The sequence below is a fragment of the Cucumis sativus genome, chromosome 1, assembly GCF_000004075.3.
Source record: "Cucumis sativus cultivar 9930 chromosome 1, Cucumber_9930_V3, whole genome shotgun sequence".
Taxonomy (NCBI): domain Eukaryota; kingdom Viridiplantae; phylum Streptophyta; class Magnoliopsida; order Cucurbitales; family Cucurbitaceae; genus Cucumis; species Cucumis sativus.
Genome location: NC_026655.2, coordinates 25,568,683 through 25,594,919, shown reverse-complemented (window position 1 = coordinate 25,594,919; position 26,237 = coordinate 25,568,683). Strand labels below are relative to the sequence as shown.

General features: G+C 30.8%; 5 protein-coding genes across 5 annotated transcripts; 3 read left to right on the top strand and 2 right to left on the bottom strand.

The window, feature by feature from the left end:
* The first annotated feature begins 462 nt into the window (after positions 1 to 462).
* Positions 463 to 4,319, top strand: LOC101209751 (glutamate-rich WD repeat-containing protein 1). Its single transcript, XM_004135661.3, has 12 exons — positions 463 to 621; positions 720 to 883; positions 1,680 to 1,758; positions 2,082 to 2,264; positions 2,365 to 2,463; positions 2,742 to 2,907; positions 2,995 to 3,101; positions 3,185 to 3,324; positions 3,413 to 3,485; positions 3,595 to 3,710; positions 3,796 to 3,913; positions 4,008 to 4,319. Exons 1-12 carry the CDS (start codon positions 574 to 576, stop codon positions 4,140 to 4,142), a joined length of 1,428 nt encoding a protein of 475 aa, XP_004135709.1. The 5' UTR covers positions 463 to 573; the 3' UTR covers positions 4,143 to 4,319.
* Positions 4,320 to 5,639: 1,320 nt separating this feature from the next.
* LOC101209345 (uncharacterized protein At4g29660) lies at positions 5,640 to 7,279 on the top strand. The gene is made up of 2 exons (XM_004135659.3): positions 5,640 to 5,988; positions 7,029 to 7,279. Exons 1-2 carry the CDS (start codon positions 5,806 to 5,808, stop codon positions 7,137 to 7,139), a joined length of 294 nt encoding a protein of 97 aa, XP_004135707.1. The 5' UTR covers positions 5,640 to 5,805; the 3' UTR covers positions 7,140 to 7,279.
* Positions 7,280 to 7,403: 124 nt separating this feature from the next.
* On the top strand, positions 7,404 to 9,513 carry LOC101218037 (PRA1 family protein F2). The gene has a single exon (XM_004135769.3). It carries the CDS (start codon positions 8,684 to 8,686, stop codon positions 9,281 to 9,283), a length of 600 nt encoding a protein of 199 aa, XP_004135817.1. The 5' UTR covers positions 7,404 to 8,683; the 3' UTR covers positions 9,284 to 9,513.
* Positions 9,514 to 11,741: 2,228 nt separating this feature from the next.
* On the bottom strand, positions 11,742 to 12,889 carry LOC101209098 (cytidine deaminase 1). The gene has a single exon (XM_004135658.3). It carries the CDS (start codon positions 12,790 to 12,792, stop codon positions 11,878 to 11,880), a length of 915 nt encoding a protein of 304 aa, XP_004135706.1. The 5' UTR covers positions 12,793 to 12,889; the 3' UTR covers positions 11,742 to 11,877.
* Positions 12,890 to 19,253: 6,364 nt separating this feature from the next.
* LOC101208857 (tetraspanin-2) lies at positions 19,254 to 22,606 on the bottom strand. The gene is made up of 2 exons (XM_004135657.3): positions 22,035 to 22,606; positions 19,254 to 19,759 (listed from the first exon to the last, which is right to left on the bottom strand). The coding sequence occupies exons 1-2, from the start codon at positions 22,533 to 22,535 to the stop codon at positions 19,448 to 19,450; spliced, it is 813 nt and encodes a 270-aa protein (XP_004135705.1). The 5' UTR covers positions 22,536 to 22,606; the 3' UTR covers positions 19,254 to 19,447.
* Between the last annotated feature and the right edge of the window lie 3,631 nt (positions 22,607 to 26,237).

Sequence of the window (26,237 nt, the reverse complement as noted above, 5' to 3'; positions counted from 1 at the left end):
AATATTTATTTTAATGATTTGATTATAAATTTGAACCAAAATATTATTATTCTTTTATGCAAACATAAACTTTTGATAGATCATTATTTGCAACTGTTCTTGATTTTTTTCAAAAAGTTAATAAAGTACAAAAGCATGAAAAAATAGTGAATTATTTAAAACTTAATTTGAACGATTTTAATCACATTATAGTCAAATCTAAATGATGGTTTACCAAATATTTTTTCGTTCTATTGTTCTTTTCTATTTGTCTAATAATTATTTAAAAATTTAAATGTAAAATTATAACGAATAACCATCTTTTATATAGATTAAATTAGATTAGATAATAGTATTGATTAATTTACAATAACATAAACCTTACATGTATTAACCAAACCGACCCAACACGACGGCCCAAGACATCGAATCGGCATAAACCCTAATTGAACCGAACCATTTCCCCTCCCTTTTTAAGCACTCTCCTGACCCAAAACCCCTAAAAGACATTGACACTGCGCAACTGAGTTTCTTCTTCTCTACACTAAGCTTTTTCCTCTTCGGAGAGAACATCACACCCTCCACAACGTAATAATGGTTCGGAGCATCAAAAATCGTAAGAAAGCCAAGAGAAAAAGCAAGGTTAAGTTTCTTCTAAAACCCTAGTTCTAATTCTTCAATTAAATCCGGATTTGTTTTCCTAATTTTTCCTTCCTTCTTTTTTTTTTTTTTTGGAGCAGGGTTCGAGTAATGGTGTTGCAGCTTCTTCTTCGTCGATTCCCTCAGTGCCAGCAAAGGTCTGGCGACCGGGTGTGGACAAATTGGAAGAAGGAGAAGAGCTTCAATGTGATCCTACTGCGTACAACTCTCTCCATGCCTTCAATATTTCTTGGCCCTCTTTGAGGTATTCTGAGCTTTTTTTTTTTCAAGTTCCAAGATGATGGTTAAAATTTAAGTTTCTTTCTCTGATTATTTGGGAATGTAAATTTTGGGTGAATTTTGGATTTTCAACTGGATATGACGACCGTGTTATTGATTTTTGAATCTGGCGGGCTGTATAATGTGCTGGATTTTGATATTTCTTATTGTGAACCATGGTTTACCATCGAAAAGCCTGGTCTCTTTGTGAGGTTTGTTTTGTAGCTAGATTTCACGTGTCCCTTTGGGCTTCAATTTCTAAGCTCTTTTGTTACTATTCTCTTAGGTAACATTGTTCTTAGTTGGAACCCCTTCCTTTAGTTGGCTTGTTTTGGTAGACTTGTTTTTTGTATGCCCTTGTATTCTTTCATTTCTTTTTTTCCCTCTTAAAATGAAATGTAATTATTTGGTGAATTTCTCTAATCTATGACTGGTGGAAAATCAAAGGAGCAGCTTAGATTGTTGTCTGTTAATTTCTGTTTCATAATTGTTAATATTTAGGATTTTTAGCTGGCTGTGATGACTGAGTTATTGATGGTTGAATCTGGCGGGTTATATAATATGCTGGAATTTGATATTTCTTATTGTGAAGCATAGTGTACAATTGAAAGGCCTGGTCTCTTAGGAATGGTTCAAACATTATTAATATTGAATATGAATGAATACCCTTGCTTTTGCCATCTAGTTTATGTATATTTTTGGCTGTTTTTATTTTCTTGGTCTGTAATGGTCTTATTATCTAAGGTTGTAAATTTACAATTTGAATTGGTTATTTTTTGTAGCTTTGATATTGTTCGTGACACATTAGGCTTGGTGAGGACAGAGTTTCCACACACTATTTATTTTGTCGCGGGGACTCAGGTGAGTTTGACTAGTCAAAAGCCTTTGAAAATGTTTCCTTCTTGTTAGAAGGTATCAGATTATGAGGACGTACTCATTTTAATTGGGGACAAATGTGCATACATATTTGGTGATCTTATCAGAGAATAAATTAGTTAAGCTGAGTATTTTTCCAGTTAATTGTTTCCTTGGCATCATCCTTTTGGAGGAATGAAGTAAGAATCCTCCACATTAGGAAAAAGGGACCTATAGATTCTATTATTAGATTTTCTTGTTTTGCATTTACAACTTTCCTGTTTCAATTTAAGCCGTTATTTCAAGATATTATTGTCTTTGTTTTGCAGGCGGAGAAAGCTTCCTGGAACTCCATTGGAATCTATAAGATATCTAATATTTCTGGAAAGAGACGTGAACTATTGCCCAGTAAACCAGTGACAGATGACACTGACATGGACTCTGATAGCAGCGACAGTGATGAGGATGATGAAGGTGAGGAAAATGGTGGATATAAGTTACCAGTATGGCAGGTATTATGATGCTAAATTAATGTTTATTTTTCATTGCTTCATGTATAATGTATATTACCTTGATTCTAATGTGTTTGTATTTATATTCTTTCGTCAACAGCTGCGCAAGGTAGCTCATGAAGGATGTGTAAATCGTATACGTGCCATGCAACAAAATCCTCATATATGTGCATCTTGGGCTGATGGTGGCCATGTTCAGGTTAGACTTGATTTATAAACTCTAATTTTTGAGCTTGTCCTTGTGTCTTGCGATACTTGAAGTCTTCAAGGTAGACTACATGTACCCTTGAGTTTGTCTTCATTTTTGCGGGGAAGGGTCAATTCTACTTCATTTTATTTATGCAAAATTTCCCTTGTTTCTGGACCGAACAAAAAGTGTGTGTGTGTATTTATTTATTTGTTATGTGTAAGGTTAAATGGGCATTTCAGCTTCTTAGCCTTTACATGGTTTATAGTGTGTATTTTTTTGTCATGCAGATTTGGGACTTCAGCTCTCATCTCAATACTTTAGCAGGATCAGAACCTACAGTTAGCCCGGGAGACTCTTCAGTTTTTAATCAGGCTCCATTAACTTTGTTCAAGCATAAGGATGAAGGTTATGCTTTAGACTGGAGTCCACTTGTTCCTGGAAGGCTTCTGTCTGGTATAGATTGACTTTCTTACCATTGGAACTACTTATCTTGATGACTTTCAGTGGCTGTTTTATACTGACTTGCTGTCATTTTTTAAGGGGACTGTAAAAGTTTTATTCATCTGTGGGAGCCTTCATCTGCCACTTCGTGGAATGTTGATACTGCTCCATTTGTTGGACATTCTGCAAGCGTCGAAGATCTGCAGGTATACTTCAATTCTAAACGATCACATTTCCTTCAAACAAAAGAAATTTCTGACAACTCCTTTTGAATTTGAATTTTGTGCAGTGGAGTCCTACAGAACCTCATGTATTTTCCTCCTGTTCTGCGGATGGGAATGTCGCGATATGGGATGTTCGTTCAGGGAAGTCTCCTGCAGCCTCTTTTAAGGCACACAATGCTGATGTGAATGTTATTTCATGGAACAGGTAGAGTTAACAGCTCAATATCTTTCTATTTTTGTTTCATATTTTTTTCTTTTATAATATGGCTTATGCAATTATATTACGTCATTAGACTTGCAAGCTGCATGTTGGCATCTGGAAGTGATGATGGAACATTTTCTATTCACGATCTTCGATTACTCAAGGTAACTCTGTTACTGTTAAACTCGAACAAAGCTTAAATATAAGAACACCTTACAAGCATATGTTCCCCTTTTGTAGTAGTAGTGATCATTCTCTTCTTTAATTGAGCAGGAAGGAGATTCTGTAGTAGCGCATTTTGAATACCACAAACAACCCATCACGTCGATAGAGTGGAGTCCACATGAAGCCTCAACACTGGCAGTGTCATCAGCCGACAACCAGTTGACGTAAGTTGCAGCAGCAATAAACTATGAATCGTTTGTTACTAAATTCAAATTATTATTCTTCTCAACCTTTTCCCATTTCTACCAGAATATGGGACCTCTCTTTGGAAAAGGATGAAGAAGAAGAAGCAGAGTTCAAAGCCAAAACCCAAGAACAAGTAAATGCACCAGAAGATTTACCTCCCCAACTTCTATTTGTTCATCAGGTACACTTTTGCATCCTCCATCTTTCTAATATTCTCGATTGAGCCAGTTAGTTGTACATTGCAATCATCTCACGGATTTCTGCACACTCTTCAGGGACAAAATGACTTGAAAGAATTACATTGGCATGCTCAAATTCCAGGGATGATTGTTTCGACTGCTGCAGATGGTTTTAACATTCTTATGCCTTCAAACATTCAAACTACCCTTCCTTCTGATGCTGCTGCTTGAAAGTTAAGATAAAATCTCCATTACTTTCTCCACTTACTAGAGAGCGTGGTTGTGAGGTTTACTGTTTGTGTTTTCCCTAAAATTTTGCCCCCTTCCATTATAGGAAAATGACAACTGATTTTTTTTTAAAGTAATTATTATGTGTATTATATTTTTGGTTAAAGTTTAATTAGGCTCTAGTTTTTTCTTTTTTAATACCTATTCATATTTTAAAAAATATAAAAAAGTGTTAATAAATATAGTATTTTATGTGTACGTAACACCCCCAAATAATGATTATATAAAACTTTCATCCATCCATAATTAATAGTTTATATGATTAATTATAATTAGTTTTATGGTTTATAAATGTATATTTTTTTTAATCTAAACACAATTCAAAAAAAGCATCATGGAGGTGTTTAACTTGGGTAATTTTGGAGAGTTGGGTTATGTGGTTAAAAAAAACTTAACTCAATGTTTGATTTATCAATAATTTAAAAGTTAGTATTTCTTTATTTGTATCAACACAAATAACATTATTTGTGTCAACTCATCCAATTACTTTGGAGTGATTATTACAATTCAAACTCAACTCTTTGTATTGATTGCTAACAAAAGCAAACTAAATATGTGAATTGCTTGTTTTTAAATTTTTATTTGTAATTTTACATTTTGTTTTATTCTAAATTCAGTATCCTTATGCTTACCAAATTAATGATGTAATTTCGTGTGTACATGTATTTTTAAATTTGTCCAACATGTAAGAATCCAAACTTGTTTTATGTTAGTTTTTTTTATAAAAAAGACTGAATTCATACTATTTCATGTTAGACATGAACAGTCGAAAATAAAATATTTCAAAACAAAAACAAAAAAAAACTGAACTAAAATGTCATACAGGCCACTGTATTAAATGAACCATTTTTGTTTCTTAACAAAAATTAAAACCACATTTAAGAAATATATTTAAAGATAGGAAATTAAGAGATATGAGAGAAAACTTCAAGGAGATGAGTGAAATAAAATATAATGAACGGAGAGATTATATTGGAAAATTTTGGAATAAAGTTTTTATTAAAATCTTATACTATATTATCTAGGATATTTAGTAAATGACAATCTTAAAATTAAATAAAAATAAAAATATTAAATAATTAATATACTAAATTAGTAAATTTTAATATAAACCGTAGTCTAATTTTTATAGTTATAACAAAACATCAAAATATTTATAATTTTTATAACAAAATTAAAAAGTTCATACATTCAACTACTTTAAAATATGTCAAAAAAAAATTATTTAGATTTTACCATCAAAATTTAAACCATTAAATTTTGTACCAAAAACAAGCAAATTATCAAAATTTTGAAAAAAGGTCGTTCTATCTTCGTCTGTTTTTGAAATTGTTCCGTAAATATTTGGAACTAAAATATTTATAGTAATAGATTATGAATATTTAAATATTTAAAATGAAGGTAAAAGCCAAATAGATACATAAAAAAGTGGTTTTCTCTTTTTTTTTTTTTCTTCTTTATTTCTCCTTCTCTTAACAAAACTTTCCATTGATGATTCCTCCGCCGCCTCCGCCAGTGAAGACAGTAACCGCCGATTCTTCAACTGTTTTCGTCTTCCTTTAAATACCTTTACATTTGGAACGAATCAATCGCCAATTGCGCCAATATGGCGAGTTATTTATGGAGGAAGTACGCCGACTATCTCTTCACCAAATGGGAAAAAACGCTTCTCTGGGATATGGTCGATCCCTATAGACGACCTAAATCCTTTACGCCTTTGGTTTCCATTTATATTGCTGCTTTTTACACTGGTGTCGTCGGCGCTGCCATTACCGAGCAACTCTATAAGGTCCTTTTCTTTTCTTTTCTTTTCTTTTCCTTCTCGTTCATTTTGTTGTTTAGCTTGAGCATGTTTATGTAATTGAGGTTGCTTTTGATTCTGTTTAATTGATGAATTGAGTGGATTCAAAATAGAAGAAAGATTGAATGTTTTTCCCATTTTGTTCACTTCTTTACTTTGTCACAGAATGGTGCCCCCAATTAGAAGAATTTTTAAGTAAAGTATTAAAATCCCAAAACGAGCTTAGTTGAACATTAATCGACATGTATTCACTCCATTGAGGTTGGAGGTTCATCCCAAAAATGGGTTAAGTTGCAAATTTGGTTTTCATGGTTCAAAAGGAAGTTGGAATATAAATTATGAGGCTTTATCAAACCATAATGACTAAATTCTAACTTTAGTATAGGAATTAAACTCTAATTTTCTCCATAAACCATAGGGAGCAAATTTGTAATTTAACTTTAAAAAATGTGCAAAACATTGAAAAACGAAAAGGAACGGGACTAAATTAGAGAGGGAGTTATGGTATAATAGTAAAGTTTTTATAGATATGAGGAGGGGTTGTGAGAGGTGCTTAGGCTTAATGGTTTGTTATGGCTTATGTGGTTAAGATTCTCTCTCTCTCTCTTTTTGTAATTATTATTATGTTTAACTATTTAAACGTTGTTCTTCCTTGTAGTTCATTGGACTCCTCTTTTCGTGGGACTACTCCTTTTTGTATTTTCTTTCATTTATTAAGAATATATATTTCATTTTTGAAGCTTGGTTTCTTATCCAAAGAAAAAAGAAAACGAAATATTGTTTGAACCATGTCTTGTCATCATTTTAGGAAGATAAAGGCACTTTGAAACATGTCTTATGATCATTTAACATCAATTTAGTGTTGGATTTTACACTAGACTTGATTTTGAATGATTTAAAATACGTTTTAGATTGATTTTGAAACATGAAAATAGTGATTTTTGCAATTCAAATCACTTCCAAACATTCCCTAAAGCAACATTTGTGCTAGCTATATCAACCGATGCAATCCTTGCTAAAATGTGCAGGAAAAGTATTGGGAAGATCACCCAGGGGAAGCTGTTCCTTTAATGAAACCAAAATTTTATACTGGACCTTGGAGGGTAATGAGAGGAGAAGTCCCTGCACACACGAAGTGAAACCTTTAGCACTCGCCCTTCTCTTCCATGCTGATATTGGATACATATTGTAGAAAGTTAATGACTGAGCATTTGCTGTTTGCTCTAAAAATTGGTATGATTATCAATAATAATTCATATTTCTGGTTTTCATTGTTGAATCTTATCATCTATCTCATCCTCTTTTAAAGCATGAGCAGAAAAATTATATGAGGGTTGCTTTTTTTATAAAAAAAGTACAAGAGTGGGATATGGGGATTTAAACCTCCAACGTCAAAAGGAGTACATGTCAATGTCCAGTACCACTAAACTAAACTCAATTTAAACCTCCAACAAGTGGCTTGTTTAAAGGCATAGACCTTGTTTTTAAAAAAAAAAAAATTGATTTTTAAGAAGAATATAGGCTGAGTGGCAATGCCTTGTAGAAAGCTAACACATGTAACATCCGAGTTTAGGAGGGGTACATAAGTGAATTGAGAATGAGAGAGATTCTAAAGTATACGAAAGCAACTTGGTTAAGAAAGGCTTGAAAAAATTGATGGCTACTATGTATACTAACAAATACTAACAAGGTGCATCGTCTTTTTTGGTGGCCAATGATAACAACTCCAAAGTTAACCATTCTTAGCTTGGAGCAATTCTGTGTTGGGTGATCTTGTAGGAGTTTTCTTAGGAAGCATGTAAGACAAAGCAAACTGAAAAGACCCATGTTGGGACAATCTTCATTCTTAGAAGCAGTTTAAGCAAGTGGATAGCATTACGAAGTCATAGAGGATGCAGGAGAATATTGGGGTCACTAGGTGTTGCATCCAGATTCCAAGTCTTGATCTGAATTCACGGTTCGATGGGGTATTACAACACAGGCTAAACAAGCCTTTCAGATTATTAGTTTCTGGATTTGGACTTAATTCCTAATGTTTCACTGAATAGAACCATTGCTAAGTTCTAATAGAGAAGAACACAAATTTCTGTTGAACTTTTCCTTAACTCTCCCTTTTCTATTCTAGGTTAATTTGCAATTCCTTCCTATGGTTTGGATTAAATTGGAATTTAGTACCTATGGTTTGGATTAAATTGGAATTTAGTATCTATAGTTTATAAATAGCCCCTATGTTAGGACTACTCATGAGGAATTTATCAAACCATAGGAACTATTTATGTGGTTTTGTCAATGACTAAATTCTAACATTTTTAAAGCACAGGACTAATTTGTAATTAAACCTTCGTTATTTTACAATGTTGATTAATTTAGATATGTTCTTTGGTAATCAATATGAATGTCTGGCGACTGGCTACCTTAGGGGGAAATTCTAGTTTGTAGCTTCCATATATGTTTTGGTTGATGAGTTTTACAGCTCAAACATTGTGGACACGTAATAATTTCTGTTTTTAGAACAAAGTATTTAGGCTCTGCCAAAAATGGTTCTCTTCAACCTCCCTCTTCATTAAATGGCAACCTCTCATTGCCCTTTCATTCCCCTCCCTCTCTCTCCACCCACCCTCCTCTCGCATTTCTTCCCCTTCCCCCCACCCCCCTGCTCTGTAACGGGCAAAGAAGAGGGAATATGGGGACCTATGGAACAATTCCAACCGAGCCAGTTCCTTTATCAAACCTACATTACACATCTCGGGCAAGAGAACGCATCGCATCAGCCCTCGGCAAACGAAGGCCATGGATGGAGATGATCCAGCCTCAAGATCTAAGTTTTCCCACCTCCTTTTTGCAGCTAATCAATAGAATTAAGAACAATGCTGAGTACTTTTGGACAAATTACATTCTCATCGTATTATTCATCCTCTTTCTAAGTTTGCTTTGGCAACCCATCTCATTGGTTGTCTTCATCATTTCATTTCTTGCTTGGCTTTACTTATATTTCTTACATGACGAACCATGGGTGGTTCGTGGTAGCATAGTCGACGACCAATTGGTGATGGTAGTTTTGATGCTAATCACCATAGCGTTGCTTTTGATCACAGATGCAACTATGAACATTATAATTTCAATGTTTGTTGGCGTGTTGGTCGTGTTTGTTCATGGAGCTTTAAAAGGTAGTGAGGATGCCTTCTCTTTGGATGAAGAAGGTTTATCAGAATATGGAGGTGGAAGAGGGGTTGTCAAAATGCCTCTCAAGCACGCTGCCTCCTCTTCTTTCTCTCTTTCATAGAACAAAAGCTCTTTAAACACTGTGCTTCATTTTATGGCTTTTGATGTTCCAAAAAGGCAAAGAAGTATGGGTATGTTTTGCCTTTGTAAATTTTGTTGTTTATGTTAAGTTACTTTGAGGTTAAGGTAGTGGACGGTTGATTAATTTTCCACGTGGGTTTCCATGCCCAATAGTGTTGTTTGTCTGGATTATAATTTTCTGCATTCTGTTATTTTTAACATTTTGAACCATTCCCCTCATTTCTTTTAATTTAGTCATATTAGTTGATATCAAAATTGGGGTCAAGGTTAAGTTTAGATGATTGAACATCTAATGAAGGTCTACAAGAATAAAAGAATTGTGCACAACGATACCTTTCAATGAGGTAAACGACGATGTTTTTGAGCTACAAGGATAAAAGAATTGGAGAGGCTGTCCCATGTGGGTTGACCTCAACCTCCCATTGGCGATATGACATGTATCATGAGTTTCATTTTATATCCCATGCTTGTGTTGCATGTCCTATATTCCAACTTAGCCTTCTTATGGGGATCAGACATTGTATCAGACATGAACAACTTTTCGGATGAACTCGATGCTTAGCTTTTCTAGCTTCTCCTAAGTTTCACCACAAATGAACTCCCAACCAAAACACAAGGTTGTGGTCGAACGAGAAATACACCCTAAACCTTGAAATCTCATCTTGGAGCTGGGTTAATTGTGTTTGTGGTTAGACTGTTCTCTCTCAATCCCATGAACCTGATTGAGCATAATATCATGATTGAGACCTTGCCAAATGCTTGAGGTTCAAAAGGTAGACATGAAATAGCAGATAAGAGATAGCTAGAAACCTGACTCATATGAGATTTTGATAGGTCGCTCCATATGGCTTGGCCATAGCCAGAATCAAAGTCCAAATCCCATCACCTCTCCTAGTAGAAATATTCTAAAAAGGTTTCTTTACGGATGACCTCTTTCAGATGTCTTTATTATTGATCTCACTTCTTAAAAAAAAATATGAAATCTAGCCTTTTAATTACGTGAGACCACACTACCATTTTTCTATAACTTATCGTGATAGAGATTATTAAATTTGGTAAATCGCAATTACTAAAAAGTTGATTAAGATAGAGTTTTCTTCTAAAAAAACATAATACTAAAAATGAAATCGTGAAAGAGTTGGTTGGTCATCATGGAACCATTCTAACGCAACATCTTACATGAATATCTCACCGGAAAGGTTCTAATAAACCATGATGCTGACAAACTGTGTCATTGCCATGGCATTAGGGTAATAAGTGTCTTCTCAGTTATATATACATATATATATATATATAACTATCAAATTCATCATAAACCCAACTCTTGTAAGCAATGATTCTTTCTAAAGGCATATTTTTTATTTATTTGTTTTGTTTTTTGGGTTCTGGATCTGTGTGGGGACACTTAATTATATACAAAAGAATAAAAAAAAAAAACTAATTCCCCATAGAAGTTGGAAAGAATATTGGATTGGACCTTTTCTCCCACCAATCATATTCTCCGCCGTCGTCAACCACCACCTTCCGACCTTCTTTGCCGCCGCATCTTATTCTTATTATTCCCCTAACAAATTCTAATTTTTACTTTATATATATATTACTGTTAGATTCATTATATCCTATTAAGCTTCATCATTAATTCATTCATTCATTTGATTAAGTTTTTTCTTTTAATATACATTTCTTCCTATATATATTTATTTAGCTTAAATTTTGTCCACATTTCTCTTTTTTCCCTTTTGGGGGTCAACTTTAAATTATGACACAGTTTTATACCATTTAATATGGATTTCCAAATACTTATTCTCTATTTTATTTAGAAGGTCCATATTAAATGGATGATTACATTTTCTATTATACAATGTTTTTTCATTTTTCTATTTTCTTTTTTTTAAGGACATTATTGCATCAATTATTGTCTTTCATCCATCTAACTTTCTTTATATTCTATTCTTATTTTATTCTCGTTTTTTTTCCATTGAATCATTTTAATTCAAATATTATAAATATTTTCAACCGTGTTACATTTGCAATAATTCTTTTCTTTTCTTTTCTATTGGTTATGTTAACTCTTATTTCTATTTTATAACATATATTTTGAAAATTTCTTCAACCTTCTAAAAAAAGAAAAAAACTTTATTTCATTTCATTTGTCATTGTCATTGATTATTTTATTGTGTATGGATTTCTATTGAATTTTATTGTTTTGAATGACGTGTGGAAATTGGTCCATTGTTGGGTTTGACAATAAATTTAAGTAAATGAGTTTTATGTTAAATTATAGTTTCTAAACTAATTTGAAATAGTTTTCTAATTTTGAAAAATTATATAATTTGAGATGTCACGTAATTAAAGTGTAAAAAAATACACTAATACTAATTTTATTCATATTTTGAAAATTTTATGATGAATGAAAATATTAATAAAGAATATAAAAAGAAAACAATAAAGAAAGAGGGATTTTTATATAATTTATTTCGTTACAATATTACATGATATGCATCAAACAGTCTAAAAACATCAAAGAAATTGTGATTCAAAATTTACAAATTAAAAAAAAAAAATGATCCATTATCACACGGCCGCGATACAATGAACAACCGTAAATTCACACTCCGGCGAGATCGTCTCCAGTAAAAGCCTCGCCGCCCGTTCTTGCTTGACTTCCACGCCGTCCTTCTCCACCAACACGGCCGCGACGATTCTCTCATACCCAGCACCGCCCCCGGCGATGTACGCCACTATCGCCGCCTGTACTGGCCCCATACTCGGATTATAAGCAGCTGATTCCATGTAGGGTCCATTGTAGATTCGTCCATTGTCGTCCATCAGCGCAACTCCCGACGGACATTTACTGTACGGCGCGTGGGACATATTCGCGGCATCTAAGGCGGCGCGTTTGAGTTTCTCCAAATTCTCGCCGTGATTGCCATTACAGAGCTTATTATTTTCGGCGGTTTCGTTCGGTAGAGACAAGCCGTTAAATCGTGGCTCGAGGAGTAATGGAACGTCCTTAGCGAGAAGATCATAGGGGCCGAATCGGTGGGGGAGAAATTGGGGGAGAGGAACGTAAACGTCGGGTTTGGAATCGGAACCAGAATCGGAACCAGAATCGGAGACGAGGATTTTGATATCTGCGGAAGAGCGAACTTCTTGGAGGAATTGACGGCAATGGCCGCAAGGGGCAGCGGAGACGGCGAGGTAATTGAGGTGAGATTCGGCGTTTAGGGCGAGATTTGTGACGAGGAATTGTTCGGCGTGAACAGATTGATGAAGAGGAAGACCGGGGAACTCGAGATTGACCCCGAAGAACACTCTACCGGATGATCCGAGACCGACGGCGCCGACGTGGTACTTGGAGATCGGCGGCCGGGCTAAGCTTTGCGCCGATTTGACGAGAGTTGGAAGAAGGAGAGGAATTGTGAGGGCTGATTGTTTGGCCAAGGATTCAGCTTCTGGTGCTTCGATTACGAATCTAGTTCCATCCATTGCCGGCGATGGGAGAAATTCAGTTGATATCCCGGTGAGAATGGCGGTGGCGGAGAAAGGAGAAAGGGGAAGAGAAGCGAAAAGAAGAGGAAATATAAATAGAGAGTGTTGAGAAGAAGAAATTGATTGATTAATTAGCAATTATTAACTAAAAATTAATTATTTTTTGTGAGGCAGATGAAGAAGACAAGTTGCATTTTATTTTGGATTTTTATTTTTATCTATTTACAATTAAAAACAAATAATAATAAGTTGGATTATTGAAAGGTTTAATTTTAAGTAAATTACAACTAAATTTAATAGACACAAAATGAAATGTTCATGGATTTGAATTATATTTTCTCAAAAATTATAAATTGTTTTCGAGTAAATGAGATATGAGTTTTAATTCTTTCTAATTTTATTACACATTTTATTAAAAGTTTACAAAGTTTATTACAATATTTTTTTTTTTTTGGCATATTTAGTTCATTAGATGAGTGTGTTGAATGTGAATTATTGACTACTAATTTCTTTCTTGGTTGAGAAAATAGGTCTAAGGATTAGCTTTTGTGGGTATTGGCATGTACTCCGTTCTTAAAAGTTGGAGGTTCGATTTCTCATCCTACAATTATTGTACTAAAAATAATGTTAGTATTGAAAGATGTGCCTTTTTTTTTTTTGTTCTAAAATGTTATTATTATGGCTAAATAATAAAGCTTGGCATCAAACTTTTTAAGTTGGGTTGAATAGGTCGATTTCACAAGAATTTAATAATAATAAAAAAGTTTACTTTGAATTTACGCATTTAGCTTTTCTTCAGATCAAAAACATATTTCACCTTTATTTAAATTTTAGAGATTCTTTAAATTTCATTTTAAAAGTTTGAGGACAAAATTGTTTATGGGTTAAATTACAAGTTTATTGTCAAAACGTTTAAGGTCGTGCTCAACTTTTCAACAAGTCTAATAGGTTTCAAATTTCATTACTATGTGTGAAATAGTCTTTAAATCTAAAAAGTATCTAACAAGTTTTTAAGCTTCCAATTTTGGTTTGAGTTGATTCTTAAATTTTAATGAAATACATTCATAAGATTGAGTTTCAACAAAATATTAAAAGTGCAAATATTCTACGTTGAAATTTTTTCAAGAAGGCAATGAACTATAAACACCGTAAGAAGAGTTTATCCCTTTAGTTTTAAATCATATCTATTAGAAACAAATTTAAGCTTAGTTGTGTCAATTTTAGTTAAATTCTCTTCGTATTTTCTAGTTTGAGGATGAGATTAAAGAGTATGAGTAGTACACAAGTTTTGAGAGACTGCTCTTATAAATAAAATTGAGGGAGCGAGTTATTTTATGTGATTGTCGTTTGTTACTTATCCAATTTAAAATTGAAGTGAAATATTTCTCCCAATACATAAAAATTGTAAAAAAAACGAAAATTTAAGATTATATAAGACACGAACATCAAATTCTTATCGAATAGTTTCGTATATTTTCTAAAACATTTTTGTAATTCAAAACTCGGATAAACACAAAATTAAAATTTTAAAGAATTATTATTTCTATCTTTTTCAAAAAAATAAACAAAAAAGAGATTTAGATTTCAAGTTTCTTATTTAAGTAAAAGGTTTGGGAAATAGAGTTGTAAATGAACGTATACCTTTATAATTGATTAAATACAAACAAACAAAAGAATAGCACATGTATTATGACTTTTTCCTATGGAAGACAGATCATAAGCTATACAACTCTATTCAATATATATATATATATATCAAATTTGGTCTAATATGGACTAAATTTTCTTTTTAATTTTTCAAAACCAAACCAACTACATGATAATTATATTATATAAAGTCCCAATTACATTGATTGATCTTTTAAAAAAAGTTAATTTGGTCAATTTAATCAAATTTCTTCATGAGTTGCCCATTAAAAAAAGACCATCTTGATTCTTTTTTATTATTATTATTAGGTCAATTTCATAAATATATATATATATATATATATATATATATATATATATTTCATGTGTTTTGCACTAAAGATGACCAGCTGATATTTGTTTTTATAAGGTCAATTTTTTTTAAAAAAAATCAAGATTTAGATATTGGAAAAGATTAGGTTAACTTATGGTATTTTAGTTATATTTTATTTTAGCTTTTGTAATTTTAAGGGTGTTGGTAAATATAGTAATTAGATTTAAAGTATATTATCAAATATAACGGATTAGGAAACAATTCATATATAAAATTTAGATACAATGGTCGTTTGTTATAAGTCTATCGATGAAAGAGTCTAATAGATTTGATTATTAGGTTCTAAAAGTATTATCCACTGTAATAATTACCCTAAATTTAATTAGTTTAGTTTTTGTATTTTCAATAAATCTCTAATTTTGATCAATATTTGGCTAAATGCAAATAATCATTTTCATGAAGAAAAAAAAATACTAATGAGAGGACTAGTAAGACTAGACTAATTCTATGATTTATGAAGAATTTAAAATTGAATATTTGAGAGGAACCAAAATTATATTCTAACCAAAAATGATTAATGAAGAGAAAGCTAGTTAGGTGAAAGTTCCAACAAGTGTATTTTTAACCACAACTATACCTATTGAATCGTCTAGATCATCATCCCTTCAATTATTTTTAGTATATAGAGGAAAGCTACTATCGTGAATCGACCTCTTTACAGAAGCTTCGTTATTGCTATTTTAAACATCGAATGAAAATAATGTGTTATATTTGCACATCTTGAGTAACTGTATGAAGAGGAATTAGCAAGGTAGAACCTTATTGACACAAATGTTGCACTCTATTTAAATATGATAAATAACGACACACCATACAACTTTTTAAACTTTACCATATGTCTCTGTCAGTTACTTGCACTAAAAATGATAAATCTAGTCAACTAAGTCCATTTTTTTAAAATAAAATTGATGAAATAAAAAAAAATATTCTATTAAAATTATTATATTCAATTTAAATAATTATAATAAAGTGAATTTTGGTATACAATTTACATCATTTTTATGTTTTCAACTTCACCAAATGAACAAACGGAATATTCTTTTGGCATATCTATTTTTAAGTACTATTACTTTATTGTTTTTTTTTTTTTTCATGAGATTACCCTACGTCTAGTTTTGATTAAGAGTATGAAAAATTTAAACAATATATGATACTAAGAGATAGACGGGATTCTTTGACCATGTAAAAATGTTTTAAATCTACATTACAAACAACCAAGTACATGAGTCTTATTGATTTGGGAAAAAAGTTCGATTCGTGAATGATTGATAATTCATAAAAGCTGCAAATATGTAAATGGTATGATTTTTTTAAAACCTAATACTTAGACCATATTTAATTAAACTTTTTTATCTAACATTATAGACACTATTTAATAATGTAATGAAATTGCATATATGATTTGGACATAATTATTTAAGAAATCCTAAGATCATCATATTTTTAAGACTTTAAGATTTTTAAAATAATAATAAAGAACCAACATCACATGTCCAATATATATATATATAGAAGAAAGACATAAAATAAATTATAAAAAAGAAAGGAATAATAAATAAAATAAAAATGGTGAGTGGTCTAAAATTAAAATTAAAATGATATAATAAAAAGAGATGCTTTTTCTTTTGCCTCATCTATCACCTTTCACTTTTATCAACCTTTTTCACTGTACATTGTACACCTAACAACAAAATGTTAAGATAGAGAGACGATGGACGAAAAATCACAACAATTATCGTTGAGTTAAGCTAAATTTCTTATTGAAAAGTTGACTTCTTTTTTTTCTAAAGTTTACGTATATCATTTAGTTTAAGTTAAAATATTATTTAATAAAATGATATTTAGGAATTTGATTTTATTATTTATTTGGTAATTAATTTATTAGTTGGTTCAAGCTCGGTAGCATTTACGTTATTAATTTGTAACTTTTAGCATTTTTTTACTTACCAATATTATTATGTTTTTTCCCCCTAAATAAAAACAATAATTGTGAATGAAGAGATAATACTCAAAATGTAAGATGAGGAGGGCAAATCAATCATAATTATTGATTGAAAATGTTTAGTTTTTTTTTTTTTGGAGTTAAAGAAAAAACAATAATCATTTATTATTGTATTATAGATTGCTACTTGTAATCAACCAATACAATTCAATTACTAAGTCGGGGGTGATCGATTATTCTATGATATTTAAAAATTATGCGGGACTTAATAGGTGATATTTTGATTGTAATTGTTATTGTTGCAGTAGAAGGATTATAAATCTATCACAGTTAATTATTATTAACATGGTAGATATTATATCGATTGACTTGACCCCTAAACAGAATAATAACAATAAGAAGACGATAACACCAAAAAAAAAAAATTGCAAAGTAATAATCAACCTCAATAGTAATCAAAATATGTTTGCAAAATGCCTAAGTAAACGTGCTAAAATCATTCTAATTACGCTTGTACGTCATTGTCAGGTTCATTATGATTGATCAATCAATAAAATCATGTTATTATTTTTAGTTCTTCATGTTTAGTTTTGAGATTAGGATCAACTTATTCTCTTCATATTTGACTTTTGTTTCAATTTGATCCATAAACTATTAGATTTACATTTTTAACCTCAATATTTTTTTATTATATAATATGTATTACAGTCTTCAACGTTAACGTTTATTAATCATTTTAACATAAAAAATAAATGTTGAAAAGTATGGACCAAATTGAAATAAAACTCAAACAAACGAGAGTAAAATTATTATTACACTTTGAAAAATAGGAACCAATTTGATTGAAACCAACTCAAAATTAGGAATTAAGAGCGTGTAACGGTTTGAAACTTATAGACAAAATAGAAATTAGACTGAAAACTCAAATACACCAAAATAGCTCTTTGCCCTCTTTATAAATGAAGAAACACGAATAAAATTGTGTAGGTAATTCAAAATTAATAAAGTGACGGTTTTAAAATAGTTTAAATCGCTTTTTGTTATATTTTAAAAATGAAAAATTAATTATTATATAAAGTTCGATAAATTTGGCTATATTTTGTAAATAGTTTCAATATTATGTTATTTTGGAAAATATGTTTTTTTAAAAAATCATTTTAAAACACACCTTGAACGTCTCAAAATCAAATATAACACTTAAAATTGATCTTGAATTATTAAAATTAAAGCACTTTGAAGCTATTTTAAAAATAACAAAAAGAATTCTAATCGAATCTATATAAAACTATTTGATACAATCTACAATTACAAGTCGGAAAAGGTGAAGACATTAGATGTAAAAACTTTATTGTGTTCAAAGTCATCCATATAGAATCAAAATATTCTAACTTGACAACATTCACTTATAGAATCATATAATATACAACAATCTTTATATATATTCCAACCTAACACACAAATCAAACTTATCCAAACATTTCATAAAGTTCTTAACAACTCAAAAGACTATATCCAAATATGTGTAGATATGCAAGCATCTTAAGATATGTTAGAATCCAAATTCTCTATCAGTTAAATTATATATACTCAACTAAACATATAACAATGACTAAGACATTATATATTCACATCTAACAGAGATGGTCTACATGTCAATGAGTTCAACATTGAGATACAAGAAGAATCAACATTTTTATTATTTTTATTATATGGTAAGAAATTAATGAAATATATATAAAAAGAAAGAAAAAAAGACTAGCTATCACGTTAACGTGAATTCAATAAATAAGTAACATTAACACTTTTTTATGTGAGGATAACTTTCACTCGTACAAAGTCTAAAAATGATATTTCAAATGAAAATTAAACTAAAATGAATCAAATTCTTGAACACTTTCAAGTTATGATTAATTTGTTTCTATCTATTTTGTATTTAAAAAGTTCACATAATCAATGTCTAACATTTTTAACATAGTGAATAAAACATCTATTATCATTTAAAATGTCGATTCAATCTCCACATATCCTCTGATTATTGAAGTCAAAGTATTTTTCTTTTTCTTTTTTCGATAACATATAGAGTAAGAGAATCAAATCTCTTACTTCAACGTTGATCAAAGTTTATGTCAATCGAGCTATCCACATCTTATATAATTAATATTAATTAAAAACAATCATATCATTATCGTTACGTTGGTGAGTTCGATTATGTCACTTTGGAACCATCAATTTTATAAAGAAAGGACCAAACCATAACAAAATGAATGGATCGGTTTTGTTTAGATTGATTCGTTATCGTTTTGATTTTGGAATTTTAAGTCTATTTCTTTTCTTTTTTTTATCTTATACACATAAATTGAACTTTTCTCTACACTTTTTATAAACATATACACAATTGATTTTTTCTTAAACAAAAAAAATATACATCCATCATAATAATTAAAATACTAAAAGATATGATTATGTATATGATCCTCGATTTGTTTTCTCACTATACAAACCAAGATGTTCGAACTTTATATTAAAAAATCAAACCAAACCATTGGATAAAAATGTTAAAAACAATGGATAAATTAGTCATATGATGAAGGAACCTAACAAGTCTTGATAATTATACATATCAATTATCAACATCATACACAAAATCAAAACACAAGGAAAATGAAAGGAAATGGATACAAGTTTAGAACTCAAATCCACCCATGTTTATACCGAACAGATATATTCTGGATTTGCGCATTCTTGTAAGCGGCGCATGCAACGAGATATACGAATATCAGAACCACCACCGCCACCACCAGAACACCGTTCGCCTTCCGCCACTCCTGCCTTAAATTCTCCAGCAGCCCCGCCTTACATCCGTCGCAATCGTAGCACAGTCCACTCCTCTCGTTGCTCCATAACAAGCAATCCGGGTCCGCCGTCGGGTTCTCCGGATTCTCCCATGTCGTTGGGTTCTCGTACTTGTACCCGCACGCTGCCGGCGGTTTGCAGCACCCTGACTGTGGAAGTTAAACAGAAATTAGGTTCAAGAAAGAAAGTGAAGGATTGGGATTGGGATTGGGACCGATTTTGTGTTGTGAGAATTTTTAGGGTTTCGGATTCTTCTTTTTGGTATGAAAACGTGGTGAGATTCGTTGAAGGAGGCTTTTCTTGTTGGTGGAATTATTTTTGTTTTTGTTCGATGAAAGGTTCTTCGTCTTCATCCGAAACTCGGTGTCTCTGTCTCTGGTAGTTTCCATGTCCACTTCAGAGATTCCATGAAAGCTTCTTCATGGGAGCTCTCTCTCTTAGTTAAATCTCAATTTGGGAATTCTGTGTCTTAGAAAGTAACGCATTATCGGTTTGGGAGTGATTTTGATACTCAAATGCCACTTTAAATATGAAAATATTTGCTCAAAGTTGGTTTAGTTTTACACTTTAATTTAGACGTAGTTTTCGTAATATCAAAATTAATTTTAAATGATTGAAAAGAGTGGCTTTAGTATTTGATTTCATATAAATAATTTTAAAATCACTTCCAAACTTAAATAAGAGGGATTAAAAATACAAATTCATTCATCAACTTGAAAAGATGGTGGATGTTGGTTTGAAAAAAATTTAAATCAACAAATTTTAAATTCAAATGGACCTATTAACGGATTTTTACTCCATTATTAGTTTGAACATTTAGTAGATCAATTATGGTTGGTTCAATGACAATTCGATTAAAAAAAAAATTAACTTTGATGTGCTATGCTCATCACCAACAACAAGACCGAGACCGAGACTGGCTCAAAATTTTAAAAAATTACATTTTTAGACCTTAAATCTAGACTATATGTTTTGTTACTTTTTGTTTGGTATTTAGACTTTTAGATTTTATACCTCCTCTCACTTTTGATTTTCAATACCAGATTGTAAATGATAAAATAGCTAAAATTATCCAAAAATTTTAAATTCTATTAATAATAGACATATATAATTCTATTAAATTTCATGAGTATCACAATAAACACAAATAGAATAGAAGTCTATAGTTAGTTTCTATCATTCTAAAAATATAAAATTTTGCTATATTCGGTAAATATTTTAGTTTGTTATAGTACTGTATTTGAAAATGTCCTTAATTTAATTGTTTTAAATAAATTAATAGACAATTAGATTAAACCAACCGAAAATATAAGAATACATGAAAACTCACAGATAAAAGTATAAAATCTTTAAATCTATCAACCAAATATAAGTTAATTAGCTTGCAGTAAAGATATTAATATCTTGAAACCTAATAACTTAAAAGAGAAACCATACCCAAAATCCAAAAAAATAAGATATGTTTTTTCCTAATAATCTATTTTTAGGGTTCAATATCTATTAGATTCTTAAATTTCTAATTTGATGTCTAATAAGTTTTTCTACTCTAAATCGTCTAACGACTAACTGGAGGTTAAAATGTTGAAAGTTGAAATGAAATTGGTAATTTGAAAAGTAGATTTCAAAATTATTCATTAGACTAAATTTTAATTTTACCATTTGAAAATGCAAAACTAATTATTGTTTTCAAAACAAAGTTTTAGGGTTTTTATATATATATATTTCTTTATTGAAAAAAAAAAAGACACTAATAAAAGGAAAAAGTGATGGAACAAAAATGCCACGTGTGCACCTTTTCATATATGCATATTCTTCCAAACACTTTGGTAAAATTTCTACTCTTTTTCTTTTTTCTTTAATTACTACTACAAATGATTTGTTTCTAATCTTATTTTTCATTCAATAGGTAACAAAAATTCTCACCAAATAAAAGTTCTTACCATTTTCAATATGACTTTTTTTTTTTCAAAATTTTAATACTATGAGAAAGCTCAAATTATTGACTCGTAATTATCTATATGATATACTATTTAAGTAATTAAGTTAACTTTAAGTTTACTAATTTGAATCTCTTATTTCAATTAATAAATATTAACTATTATTAGTTTTTTAATTGATAGCTATAAATAGTATAGAATAAAAAAAAACTTTATTGAATGAAATAAAAACCAAACCAAAAACTCTTAGAAATGAAATCGTAACTTTATTTTTCTTTTACTTCTAACTTTTGAAAACTTGGAACAAAAAAATGTTTATTTTTTTTGTATAGTTTATCATTTTCTAATTTTTTATTAAAAATATTGACATCATGGATCTATGATATTAAATTTTTATATTGACATTTTTGCATTTTTATAAGTTCAACATTAACGTTTAAAAACATAAGCAACAAAATATCACTAATATAGAGTGTATATAACTTACCTGAAGTGGAGAAATGTCCGTCGCAAAAAACTGCTCCGTCGAGGAAAACTCCCGATTCAACTGACGACAAACGTTCGAAACAGCCAAGCACTTCCTCACACTAGGCCAGCTTCCAGAGCTGGTGACATGGTGACGGAGCCAAGATGAGTACCCGTCGAGCCGATACTCTTGGAACCGTGTTCCAGCGACAGGGTGGCTACCGCCGTCGTGGCGTGTGGCGGTGAAAGCGATGATAAGAACAATAAGAAGGAGAATAATGAGAACAGCCATGAAGAAGAGGTAGACAGCCAAGAGACCAGGGCGGTTACAATAAGCGCCGATGAAGCCAATGAGAGAGCCGAGGAGGAGGAGACCGCCAAGGACCACGACGGGCCAGCGGAGAAGCTGGATGCACTCGTTGTCAGGCTTTGAAGCTAACCAGATTCCGGCTGCAATGACAGGGATGGAACTTAGGAAGATTATGAAGTTTAGAATTGCTGTTATGTTGTTGCTTACTGCCATGGCTGAAAGATTTTTACAAAGGGAAGAGAGAGATGGATTTTTGTATGGAAATGGATGAAGGGGAAATGTGGGGGAGTTTTTATAAACATTGGAATCTCATTTTACTAACCAAAGAATAAATAATGTATTTTTATTATTTCGAAAAATAATATTTTAGTATTTTTCTTAAAATATTATTGTTTTTCGTACTTTATTTTCAATTTTAGTACTTTTCCAACTCTAATTTTAGTTCGAAACATTAATCATATACATGTATATATATTGTATTTTTGCACTAAAATGAAGTTGTTTTTATATAAATGATGTGAAAAAATCTCACAACAAAAGAACTAAATACATAGAAAAAGGGTTATGATCTATCATTCAAATAGAGTACAACACAATCAGAAAAGTTTGCTGGTCATAACGTTCAACTATCATTTGCAAGAGGTCTCCACTTAAACCTAACGGCAATTCGAACAAGATAGCACATAATCAGTTCTATAAAAATCAACATGCTCAAATCTTTTGGCTTAGTATGAATGAATTAAATTTATTAAAATTTTCCAATAAAAATGTTAGTTTCGATAAGTTCATAATTTTTTATATTTTGTATTTTGTGAATTTTTGGTGGATACAATAAAAATAGCAATTATATGTTATGTGGCCAAGGTTGCAAAATATTCTATCCAACAATAAACTGACTATTATTTAAGCAAAACCTAATAATTATGAAAATAATAATATTTTTATCATAGAAGGCCCAGTGCAGGAGGGTATCACGTGCTTTTTTGCCTCCTAGCGGTTTAGACAAACCGGAATTATTCAACACAAATCGTCTTCGTGAAAATTGATGCAGGTCCTTTCCGGTTCGGTCCAATGAATTTCCCCAGAAAGTTGTCCAGGCCGTCCACGTGTAAAGCTTTTTTTGGTTTATAAACTATTCCAATCAACGCGTGTTGGCTTGTTATTGGTTCTTTGTGGCCTTCGAAATTTTGTTGGGTTCAATTTTAGCCACACGAGAACTCTTGTTTCATTTTAGAAAATGTGTGAGAATCTATTTTATGTTTAATATTGGTCGGTATGGAAGAAAATTATGCAAAACTATAAATACAATATCTCGCTACAATAATTACTATTTAAAAACAAACACTATTTCAAAATTATTAATTGTTATAGTATTTACTATTTATATCAATTTTTACTTTTTTATTTTTTTTTGTTACTATCGTGTTTATTGAAAGAAAAATAGTCAAACAAATACATATTATTATGTCCAAAACTAAAACAACAGACATTTCAAACACATACGATTTTCTGTACACTTTAATTTGAAATATTTGTGCTAATTCATAGCTTCGATCTCTTAGTCATATCTTATATGTGTAAGAGATTATTGGCTAATGTGTGTATCGAGAGCCTACAACAGTTTGATGTCTAAGTTGGTATAAGAAACAATGTATAATTCAGTTGAGGGATGCAATAAATAAATTAAAATCACACATCTCATTTTGAAATTACTTACTCTTTTTTACTCTTTTTTCCTTTAGAGTGTTGAATAAAATTATTTATAAGCACTTTCTCCAAAATTCACATATATTTATGTATAACCCAAGCGTGTTTAGGTGCTTGCGGGACTGGAGGTTTTCGTTTCTTTGACGCACTACATGTATTTACATATAATCCCCCATGGTGGCTAGGAGATCATTGTAGGTCTCGAGGTTGTAAGACACTAGCATTGAGTTTATTTGGTTGGCTTGTTATTCCCTAAGCTCATCTAGTTGCCTCAAAACTCAATGCTTTAACTTCTATCTTTTAGAACACGTGTTTCTTTTATGTTGTTCTTAATTTCCTTTGGATTTGAGTCTGTCTGTGTGAGCGAGCTTTGTACCTTATCTTAACCAACCATCAACATTTTATAGTAATGTGTCTTAACAAGTGGAGGTTGACAAGAAAAATTAAATCAATCAAATTTTGAAAATGGCAAATATCTACTTGATAGTTGACCAGCATCATGTCATTTTGTTATGAAATATAGCAATTTGAGTTTCTTCTTGCAAAAGCTACATAAAGGACTCGAAGATCTTGCATCAATGTGACACTTTGTCAAACATACTTCAATGCATAAATTATTATTAAGTTGGGGTGTTTTGTAATCATGAGGACGATTTGGCCGAACTAACCTAAAGTTAGATAACGTTAAATTAGTGTGAGATTTTCTATTCAAATCTTGCAAGTTGAGGTGCACACAACTATGTTCATTTTATCCATGACGATGTATTGTTTTTTCCTATACCACTATTTATTCAAATAATTAACTAATCTACTATTAACATAATTATATATATATACTATTTTTTGAGTCACTTGCTTATAATTTTTAACTATGGTGTTTGCTGTTAATATAACTTAATTTTGCTTCATAAAATAAATGTGTATACAGTGGACAACAACTTACCACTTACATAAGGTCACAAACAAAAAAAAAATGTCATCCAAGATTTGATCAATAACATCGAGAGAACACTACTAGCTACAAGTAGATATAATTTTTTTTTCCATTCATTCAAAAACCAATCAACATCGAACTGAATCAAATGTGTACAAATACCCTTAAAATTAAATTCCTACCATAGGTTCCTTTTTAGTATTTAAGGTGGTGTATGAAGCAAAAGGTGAGTTATTATAGTTTGACTATAATAGTTTGTGTTTGTGGTGTAGATTAATTTAGTTTAGGTTACAATAGTATGTGTTTGTTGTATAAAAACCATTTTAGTTGATAAGAAAATAGTAAATACTATAACAAATAATAATAAAAAAAGTAATTGTAATTGATGACCATTTGAGTAATAATAATTAAGGATATAACAATATCTTTAAAAAATTGCAAATATAGCAAAACTATCGTTGATAGACTTGTATCGTTGATTGACTCGTATGATCTATCAGTGATAAACTAATATTTACAACATAGTCTATCAGTGATAGACTTGTATCATTGATAGAATTTGACAATTTTTTTAAAATATTGCTATTTATTTAATTATTTTTAATCTAATTGCTAAATTTGCTACTATCCCTAAAAAAAAATTATGAATGTCAAATAGTAAAAAATATAGTAAATAATTGGAAAGTTTGAAATAATACTTAGTGCACCTAATTGAAAACTTTTAAATAGTAACAACATGTGGTTATTATAGTCGTCTTAAATAAAGTGTCCCAAATGGTCCATAAATTATTACAATGCATCTATGCATACATATTTATTGTTTAGAGAAAATGATTGCAGCTATTATGCTTGTTTAGAAAAAAGTAAAAAAATTGTTCAATTTCACTTTTGAAAAATACCACAAGTTTAGTTTTAAAATAGCAAAAATGACGCATTTCACGAAACAAAAACGAAAAATCAAAAGAAAAAAAAGTTAAAAAATTGAGAACCAAACAGATAATAAATTGAAATAAATAAAAGTCAACTAATTGCTTTTATTATTTATTAGACATCGAGGCGGTTCTTTCCTTATAAAATAGGTCGATTTAATTCAATTATTAATTGATTTCAAAACTGATAAAATCGACTCGACTTGACTCTCAAGTCTCACCTACACCGTCTTACCCTTATAGCTTGTGAAACAATAAAAGATACCCACGTGAGCTTGGGGAAAATATGAAAAGGCAAAGAGGGGTGTCCCAATCCTAAAGCAAATGTGGACTTAAAATTGGCAA